Source organism: Herpailurus yagouaroundi, unplaced genomic scaffold, assembly GCF_014898765.1.
Source record: "Herpailurus yagouaroundi ecotype Mexico unplaced genomic scaffold, PumYag 100, whole genome shotgun sequence".
Lineage (NCBI taxonomy): Eukaryota > Metazoa > Chordata > Mammalia > Carnivora > Felidae > Herpailurus > Herpailurus yagouaroundi.
The window spans coordinates 16,323,068-16,333,145 of NW_024412391.1; the positions used below are offsets into that span (position 1 = coordinate 16,323,068).

Below are 10,078 nucleotides of genomic sequence, written 5' to 3' on the forward strand. Positions count from 1 at the left end.
GAAGGAAAAGAAAAGCCTTCGTTTTCTGGGCATTTGCCTGCGCAGTTAAGTTGCCCTGTCATTCTCCTGCTCGCTGCAGGAACGCTTCTGTTTTTTAAATGCAGCTCAGGCAAGTACTTGGCGCTTTTTTTCTTTGTAAATCTCTTACTTTTAAAATGAGAGAGAAAAGAAAAAGAGAAGAGAAACAAGGTACAGAACTCCTACCTTGATTAATTACAGAATACCTCCCCCATCCTCCCCTGCTCACCCCAAGGCGGCCCCCCTACGTCCATCCCCTCGCCCCCTCCCCCCACTCACCCTGGGGCCCACACCACCTTCTCCAAAGCCCCCACCTCATCGCGGGGCCCAACCTTCCCTCACTCTGGGGCCCTCGTCATTTCCTCCACCACCCCTCTCACCCTGGGACCCTCGTCACCTCCTCCATCTGCCCCCCTCGCCCCGGGGCCCGCACCGCCTCCCCCTTCCTCCGTTCCTATTGGCGCGTTCGCCTCTGGTTCCCGGCGAGTGAATCTATCAAGATGAGAGCATTAATTCACTCCTGCAGACCTGCGTCAGCTTGCGCAGGAAAGAGAAAAAAGAAAAAGAAAGGGGGGGGCGGGGGTTGTGGGGAGCTGGATACTCAAAACCAGCAAGGACCGGTTAGGAGGGGGAAAAAAGGGGGAAAAGAAAAAAAAAAAAAAAAGGGACCCGCTCTGCAGGCAGAGCCAGGACTGACGGCCCGCCTGGGAGGAGCGGGATTCTAGAAGCCTCTCGGGAGGAAAACCCACAGCTGCACCTGTGTACCTTGAGCACGGTCATGGGCCGCTTTTCAAAAGAATGGCCAATGTTCACTTTGCTCACTAGACCGGGGTGCTCGGCAACGATGTTATCCATTGCTTGGGAAATCTGCAGTGTTTAAGATGAACAAACAGACATTTGCAAATGAATGACGTGACGCCCCCGTGAGCGACTTTTCCCCCCTCCTCCACTCCCACTCCCTCCGGGCCCCGGAGAGGGCCGCGCGGCCGACGCCGCAGGATGGGGGACTCGGGTAGCGGAGGGGAGCGATGATGAGTCACCGGGCGCCTGCAGGGGCCGGCGAGGGGGGGAGCCATTTTGTGGCAGCGGAGGCGGCTCGTTCCAGTTTCGTGCTTCCGACAAAATGGCCCTTGTCTGGCTTGCCCGAGGCCGTCCCCCCGCCCAGCTCTGCGGGGCAGCGTCCCCCCCTCGCCCTCCCTGGCGGAGGGCCGCGACTACCAGGGGCACCCGCAGAAAGGTGGCTTTGGAGGCAGCGGGGCGGGTTCAGGCCAGGGGCGACGGGGCGCCGGCCCGTGAGGCGCGTCCGCCGCCGGCTACCTCGGGCCCCTCTCGGCGAGGCTGATGGAAACGCTGCGCCGCTGCGTCCGGGGCTGGGCGTGAGACGTGTCCGGAGAGTGACCGGCGGGCAAAACAGCCCCTCCGGCCGCTGCCGGCACCTGCTGTCCGCGGGACACGGACGCCGGTGTGCGAGGCCCGGGGAGCGCGCGGGAGCGCCTGGCTTGCTCCGCTCCCTTTTCCCCTCGCTCTCCCCAGTGGTTCGCAGCCCCTTGTCTGAAAGCCGTCGGGGCCTTGCGTATTTCAAATAAAGAACCGTGGCGGCGTTTCGTTTTGGTGTTTTACTTTAGCAGAAGGGTCGTGGGAAGCGTGTGTTGCACATGATACACGTGGCCTGGCTCCGTGTTCGAACACGTTCGTATTGCCGGCGGTGAAACAAATGAGTAGCAAGGCAGTTCAGGGCAGAGTTTGTCCCCAGATGCGTTTAGGTCGGGTCAGCTTTTGCCATCGGATAAATCAGGGGGGACGATTGATTTCAGGGTTGTTTGCATTTAGAATTCGTGATTTAGGGGATGAGTTCCTACCAGACCTCTCCCCCGCCCTGGCTCTTTCCTATTATTCCCCCGCCTCTCCCTGTTCCCCTCCAACCCCAGCTCCCCACCCCACCCCCACCCCGTCTTGTCACCCCCTCCCCTCCATTCCCCCACTCCAAATCAGGTAGTGCAAATAGACCCCCTGTGGACCCTGAGAAAAGCTCGGTGTCACAAAGACGCAAGTGCGGTGTGGCCCTGCCCAGGTGTCCAGGGGGCAGCTTGTGACCCAGCTGGAGGAAACGGGGCATTCTTCACGCCAACAGAAAAGACAGCAGAGACCTCACTAGCCTCGGCTGCTATGAGGTCTGGGCACATTCGTCAGGCTGGGAGACCCCACCCTCCCCCGGCAGGCAGAGGTGCCTGTCTTCATCAATTCCAGCCATGAAGCACGACTCTCAGGTGGCTTCGTGGGTAGCACAGGTCAGAAATCGGCCAAGGGGCCTTGAGGGGAGAGGCTCATCAGCATGAGCGGCTGTGTGCTCCCTGAAGACAGTCCTAGACGGTTCCAAGTAATGGAATGGCTCCTGGAATGGGTATGTGGGCTTCAGGTCCTGCCTTAAGGCAGGGACACTGATACTGGCTGTGAAATCCCAGAGAAAATTGGAGAAGTTAGGAAATAGTATGAGAATACTTGCCATTAACCCACCAGGCCGAAGCAAAAGCCTTGTCATCAGAGGAGAAAATGGCCCATTGCTCTGATACTCATTTTGAAACACCTACCTCTTCCAGAGTATGATAAGCCTCAAAGTTGAAGTTGCCATTCCGTTCTCTTCTCTGATTGAGTAACATTTCTTCGTTCTCTTTGTCCAACAGAACCTAAGATAAAACCAGTCACACTGCTGATTAGCTTATAGCCATGCGTTTGCATCTACAGTTGTGAAGGAAATGCTAAGACCCCGGTCCTCAGTCCAAGCATCCTCTTCCGGTCCTCCAGGCTCTGGGGTCACGCCTTTCCCCCTTCCTGAGAGCACCCTGAAAGGGGAGGAGGCATTAACGGGACTTTGGGGCCAGCCAGATGCTGAAAATATAGGATGACAGTCCTGTGGTTGCCTTTCTGGGAACCCAGGGCCTGAGTTAACCCCCAATTAAAAACTAAATGAGGGGCACCTGGGTGGCTCAGTCAGTTAGGCATTCAACTCTTGATTTTGGCTCGGGTCCTGAACTCACAGTTCCTGGGTTTGAGCCCCACGTCGGGCTCCGCGTTAACAGTGCGGATCCTGCTTGGGATTCTCTCTCTCCCTCTCTCTCTGCGCTTCCCCCATTCGTGCGCACACGATCAATCTCTCTAAATAAATAAACAAACTTAAATTAAATGAGTGACGTTTTACTTTTATTTACTTCAGCCAACATGCTTCGGTTTGCGCTCGATGTTTCGTGCCAGGGATTCCCTTTTGCCCTTTCCCTCAAATTTTTTTTTTATTACCATATCCCACTCATGCCAAATGCAGACGGGAGAGGGACGGTGCCTCCCTACCCACTCTGCAGGGCAGCCCCGATGGCAGGAAGGCCCTTGTGGCACCCACAGGTCCTTTCCCTGGCAGAGGGTATTCAAGGAGAAAAAAGGATGGACCTTCAGTTCATGTGGACCAGCAAGGTCTGTGGAATAAATACCTGAACATCTTCAATCATGATGGAATAAGCAATTCCCTGGGATTCCAAGAAGACTTTGACGGCCTGGACGCTGACAAAGGGAACTCGGACATGGGCTGTCTCCCCTGGGATGGTTGGTGATTTCCAGAAATCAAGCTGGAAGGGGTAAAAGGCCAAGGCAATACATGGGTCATTCCAGGGAAATGGACAGCTCAGCATGGATAGATTTCCAGAAGTCAATTTGTATCCATTTTGCCTCCAGCCCACAAGACTCGAATCACTATGGAGTCACTGTGATATGGCAAGAGGGTCTTTTTTTTAAGTATCCAAGCATGAACATATGTGTTATATTGTTTTTCCCCCCTGTGGTTAGATATTAAAACTGACAGAAGGCAAAGATTATTTAAAACTATGGCAGTTTTTTTTAACAGTTGACATTCAAGTGATCCAATTCATTTCATAACAGAACATTAATACCGTAAATTATTGGAGGAGGGAAATAACGCATTAAAGCTGTTCGGCAATTTTTCGAAGTAACTTTCACATTTGATCTCTCTTTTCACTCGTACCATAAACCTCTGAGATAGAAGAATGGCATGTTTATCCTCATTATACTGAACGGGATCATGAGACACAGGGGAAGCAGGTGACTTGCCCGATGTCACAGACTTGAAACTGGAGCCTGGGTTTTCCACACCCCGGCTCCAGGAGTTAACATTTCACACCATGTCAAAGATGAGCCACAGTCCAAAGTAAGAGATCCAATCATCATGTCTAACTGTGCAGTAGTCATGTGGCAAAACAGAAAGTCCCTGTAGGACAGATACCTGAAGATGTTCTTCAGCCTCCAATTCCACCAGATGTCTTATTTGTTCTTCGTTCCTTGGTATGACCTCGAGAACCTGGTCCCTAAGGATATTAACCAGACATGACCTTAAAAGCAAACCCTGGGGGCGCCTGGGTGGCGCAGTCGGTTAAGCGTCCGACTTCACCCAGGTCACGCTCTCACGGTCCGTGAGTTCGAGCCCCGCGTCGGGCTCTGGGCTGATGGCTCAGAGCCTGGAGCCTGTTTCCGATTCTGTGTCTCCCTCTCTCTCTGCCCCTCGCCCGTTCATGCTCTGTCTCTCTGTCCCAAAAATAAATAAACGTTGAAAAAAAAATTAAAAAAAAAAAAAAAAAGCAAACCCTGGACACCGTTTCCTGTTGCGTTACGCCTGCTGTTAGTCTCCGCACATAGGAAGGAGGTTAATGAAGCGGTTAATAATCTCTTTGACAATCAAGAAACTAATAAATGGTATACTGACCCATATCCCCAGAATGAGGAGTTTACTTCCCCTGAGGAAATGGTATCTAGATAATAATTAAGAGGTGTACCTACTCCTAGCAGGAAGCTTGCCATTAAAGTTACCTTTCCTTTAGCTAATGATTATTTCTAAAATAACACCTGCTGGTCATAAAGCAATAGCTTTGAAAACTCTTTCTGCCTCTCAGAAATGAGGTTGGGGCTTTTTTTTTTTTTAAGTGGAATAATTAGTTTGGTGCTTGTGAGAGAAATCGAATTCACATCTGGGTAGACCTGGGACGTTTTTGTTGTCGTCTTTAACTGAAATGTATCAGAGTGCCGTCTCCAAACCCCATTCACGTGACCCAAACTTGGGGTATGCCAAAGACAATTAGAACGCTGAAAAATCATGGTGTGCTTCTCACTCCATGCACCCATCCACACTTTATCCTTGATAAAGGATATCAAGGACACCTTGGCAGGAAAGAGAAGTTGGAAAACAAGCCAACGCATATCCTTAGAAAAGAAATTTGGGAGTAGATCTGGATTTGTATAGCCCTTCCTCGGTGGTGGTGGTTTGCCTTCTACCGCTTTCTCCCAGTAGACTGACTTCCTGAGTCACTGCCCTGAGCATTTGTGCAGTGGGGAAAGGGTTGGTATAGAGCCATATACAAGGACCAGAACCCGGATCTTCTGAAACCAAGTGCCGTGCAAACTTCCAGTGAACGCTAGCAAAATAAGTAACAGACTGTGAGATCTTCAAGGCTCTTCTGCCTCCAGGTATCCACCTGCCACATGATCTGAAAATTCTTCCATTTGAGTCTCATTCCTTTTGGTTAGTGCACAGACGCCCAGGAGTCCTCTTTTATAAGGGGAAGGTACTGAGCAAAGTACTGCTTTGGGCTAATGCTTACTGGTCTGTGTTTTGAGGAATAGTAACCCTTTGAGTTTCTCCGCACGTTAAAAAAGAAAAGTGGGGAGGAGTTTGATGATCAAAAAAATGGGTAAACGTACCACCCTAGATCCCTTCTTATAGATTTACAATGCATATGAATTTAGTAAAAGTCACTAGAATTCCCATAGTTTGTTAAACCCTCTGATTCCCAAATTTATTTGACCACCCACTTCTTTGGGTCAAATTTATTTGACCACTTCTTTAACTCCCTGGAACACTCTCCAAGAAATGCTGCCTAAAACCTTTCATAGGATCTTGGAACCAATACACTTGGGAGCAAAGGTGAATCCTACAAAGCCGTGAGAGTTGGATTTGGGCTGAAATCTGCAGCGCCGGTTCTCCGACTTCATGAGGTTCCATAGCTGGGGCACTCGGTCTGAAGGGCAGATATGGAAGATGGAGCCCAGAATGGCTGGGAGGAGGTCGTAGGAGAGTAACCCATCACTTACTGAGATGCGCTGAGACAGTAGGCCAAACAGCTTGATTTTCACTGATGTCTATCATCCCTACCTTCTGATCATCAAGGGATGTGAGTAAATACAGAGAGAAAAAGGTATATGCGTTCAGATTTCACTTTGTTTTTTCCTTTAAATGTCATTCATCTCTGTTTTTTGTTTTTTGTTTTTTTTGGTCACTCATTTCTGTTATTCCCACTATCCCCTCTCCAAATCTAAGAGGACTTCTCTGAAAATGCTGAACACTTACACCTTTTTATTCTGCCACCATCCAGTGAGACTCTGTGAATCAGGCCACAAAGTTCAAAGAGGCACCAGAAGACATAACTTACCCCACAAATGTTTCTCGACAGTAGATATGCCCAAAAAGGGCACCAAAAACCAAGATCAACTTCATGGTCGAGGGTCTTCCCGGAGTCCAGAATCGAGTGTCATTCCTGAACTTTATTTATAGGGCCCATGGCTGAGGCTGATCTGTAGGCAGTCTAAGAACTCAAGTGAATGCCCACATGTTAAAATTCCCACCTGCACGTCAAATTCTCAAGGTCGTAAACACCCACCTGTGTGATATCACCAATTCGTACATTTTCCATTCCCACCATGAGATAACAAATTTTGATGGAAAGAAAACAAAATTGCTAGAGCATTCCAAGGGCAAATCATGTATTTATGATTTCGAACATAAAGTGCCACCAACTCTGACCAGTGATAGAAGCCAGATTAGTAGACCTGAGGTTAAAGTCCTTTCTGGGTCTCTGACTAAAAAAAACAAAACAAAACAAAACACCAAAAACCAAATAACAAAAAAGGGCACAGCATTTAGGCTAATTATTCAGGCATCCTGTCTATCACATTCCATTAGTTTGCTCATTTGTTTATTTTTATAATGTTTACCCTGAAATGCTGCAACCATTCAGTCCACATCTGCTGAATCTCCCTGTAGAGGTGGCCCATTCCCATCCTTACTCTATATTAAAACAAAACAGAAGGCCTTTTAATATTCAATTTTGGACTCTTTCTAAAGTGATCCATCAGCATTTGTACCAAATTGATGTCCTTGTTTCTGTGCTTTTTCCCAAAATGAAAATGTCTTTCTGATTATGACAATGAAAGTGCTTGTTATAGAAAGTTTGGGTTAAAAAGTGTGTGTTATTTAATCACCCATGGTTCCTCCACCCAATGAAAAGCATTTGGTGTATACCTTTCCAAATTTTGTTCTATGTTTCAGAGCTTTCCCTTGAAGATTAGATGATGCCATACATTCTGATTTTTAAGCAAATGTTTTTTTGTTTGTTTGTTTTTTAATGTGTATTTATTTATTTTGAGAGGGAGAGAGCATGAGCAGGGGAGGGGCAAAGAGAGAGAACAGAATCCCAAGCAAGCTCCAAGCTGACAGTGCAGAGTCCCACACAGGGCTCAATCCCACAAACCACAAGATCATGACCTGAGCTGAAGCCAAGAGTCAAACACTCAACCTACTGAGCCACCCAGGCGCCCCTGAGCAAAGGGTTTTTTAAACAAAGGTGATCTTCCCTTGTCTATAAACGTAATTCTTCATTAATCTGACTTTGTTCTTCATTGCAAAAGAAAAAGAACTACCTATTTTTAGGAATCATACTTTATTGCATTTAATCATTCACACAATGTTCAGCCCAGCAAGAATACGCCACAAAAAAGACACAAGGAATATTTCGTCTGTCCTCTGCATCATTGCTGGGTTAGAATTCTCAAGTACCTGCTTGAAGGGGAAAGCTGTGTGTGTGTGTGTGTGTGTGTGTGTGTGTGTGTGTGTGTGTGTGTCTGGTTTCAGAAACTCCTGGATTAACATGCTTTCTCATTCTCTTGGGTGTCAGGGAGAAGAGAGAAACCAAGAAATGGAGGCCATCATTCATTCTCACATGCCCAGCACCTACCAAGTAAACAGTAGTCATAGAAATTGAAATGAATATACTTGGAAAATCAATAAAAGCTTCTTGGAAAAATGGGGTCTGAGCCGAATGAGTCTTTTCTTTTTTTTAAGTTTATTTATTTATTTTTGAGAGAGAGAGAGAATCCCAAGCAGGCTCTGTGCAGCCCAGAGCCGAGCACGGGACTCGATCTCACAAACTGCGAGATCGTGACCTGGGCCAAAATTAGGAGTTGGCCGTTTAATGGACTGAGCCAGCCAGGTGCCCCTGAGCTAAGTGAGTCTTAAGGCAGGATTTCCTGAGGGGGACCTGGTGGGGAGGGAAACATGAGAAAGGTACAGAACTGGAGAACACACGACAGACAGTTGGGCCTAGCAGGGAACCAGCCCCACTTGGGCAGATGTGCCCCTGGGCGTGGTGAGAAAGGTAAAATATGAGAAGAAACTATGAGAAGAGCTGATAGTAAGGACCTCACAGTCCAAGAGAAGGAGTTTACACCTGAGGAAAGGGAGCTATGGAGAGCGGCAGGAGGTTGCTGAGCCAGTAAGTGATTGAGGAAGGCAGTCCTAAGAATGATGACTCTTGCGGGATGGGCTGCAGGGCAGGGACACTTGAAGCAGAGAGCCAAGTAAGGAGCTTCCTGGAACAATCCAGATTGCAAGTGACACGCCTGGACTAGGTGGTGGTGGCGGAGGGAATGTGTGAGATGAGCTCGAAGATATTGCAGGGGGGAGAACCCCGAGTCTGTGGTGAGTGACTGGAGCCTGACCAGATGGAAGAAGTCGGGGACAGGATGCCTTCCGGTGGGTGTTAAAAGAGGGGCGGGTCACGATCTCCACGCTGCCTCCCCAAAGCTCGGCACCCATGCATCACACTATGAGGTCCCACCTTAAGGATTTGTGTTATCGCCTTTACAACACGCTTTCAAACAAAGAGGACTTTTTGCTGGGGAGTACTATCCAATGAACTGAATTCACTATGTCAGAGACTTGAGAGTTCTCTCCGCTTCCTGAAAAGGTTATTGGAAATGAACCTAGGGGCACCTGGGTGTCTCCGTCGGTTAAGCATCCAGCTCTTGGTTTTGGCTCACGTCATGATCTCACAGTTTGAGGGTTCCATTCCAATGTGGGGCTCTGTGCTGACAGCACGGAGCCTGCTTGGGATTCTGTCTCTCTCTCTTTGCCCCACCCCCCCCCTCAAAAATAAATAAGCATTTTGAGAGAGAGAGAGAAAGAGAGAGTGGGAGAAGGGCAGAGAGAAAGGGAAACACAGAATCTGAAACAGGCTCCAGGTTCTGAGCTGTCAGCACAGAGACCGATGCAGGGCTCGAACCCAGAAACTGCGAGATCATGACCTGAGCCGAAGTCATATGCTCAACCCACTGAGCCACCCAGGCACCCCCCAAAAATGTTCTTTAAACAGGAAGTGAACCTACAGCTGCAGTAGGCATCCAAGAGAAGCCCGGACCCCACAGTCCTGAGCCTCAAGAGTGAGAGAGAATTTGAGGCCGATGCCTGAGATGAGCAGAATGAACATTGCCTGGAATGGACAAAAACAGTAATTTTAAAAAACAAATACAAATCAGAGAAGGAGAAAACACAAACCTTAGATGGAGGCCGTAATGAAAACTCCAGAAAACACTGTTTATGTCTCTCTGTCACTGACAATGGAACCAGATTTTTAGCAGAACAGAGCACCGTCCTTTCTACTGCCTCATCGTTCTGGAACCTGGATTAAACTGGATAAAATCTCTTTTTAAAAAATTTTTTTTTCAATGTTTATTTATTTTTGGGACAGAGAGAGACAGAGCATGAACGGGGGAGGGGCAGAGAGAGAGGGAGACACAGAATCAGAAACAGGCTCCAGGCTCTGAGCCATCAGCCCAGAGCCCGACGCGGGGCTCGAACTCACGGACCGCGAGATCGTGACCTGACTGAAGTCGGACGCTTAACCGACTGCGCCACCCAGGGGCCCCTCGAGTGGCATATTTGAAATATATGTAG

The 10,078-nt window shown here is 48.7% G+C and overlaps 1 protein-coding gene across 3 annotated transcripts in view; it reads right to left on the reverse strand.

Moving 5' to 3' along the window:
• Nucleotides 1–9,772, reverse strand: part of CPA2 (carboxypeptidase A2) — a 25,511-nt gene extending 15,739 nt beyond the window's left edge. For 2 of the 3 annotated variants that reach the window (XM_040471964.1, XM_040471966.1), the window contains exons 1-6: nucleotides 9,766–9,772; nucleotides 6,501–6,575; nucleotides 4,304–4,385; nucleotides 3,498–3,632; nucleotides 2,607–2,702; nucleotides 784–885 (exon numbers count right to left, since the gene is read on the reverse strand). In XM_040471964.1, coding sequence (XP_040327898.1) covers nucleotides 784–885; nucleotides 2,607–2,702; nucleotides 3,498–3,632; nucleotides 4,304–4,385; nucleotides 6,501–6,565 — 480 coding nt within the window. In that variant the 5' untranslated portion in view covers nucleotides 6,566–6,575; nucleotides 9,766–9,772. Of the gene's footprint in view, nucleotides 1–783; nucleotides 886–2,606; nucleotides 2,703–3,497; nucleotides 3,633–4,303; nucleotides 4,386–6,500; nucleotides 6,576–8,844; nucleotides 8,856–9,765 lie in introns of those variants that run through there. The other variant, XM_040471965.1, reaches the window with a different exon arrangement.
• Between the last annotated feature and the right edge of the window lie 306 nt (nucleotides 9,773–10,078).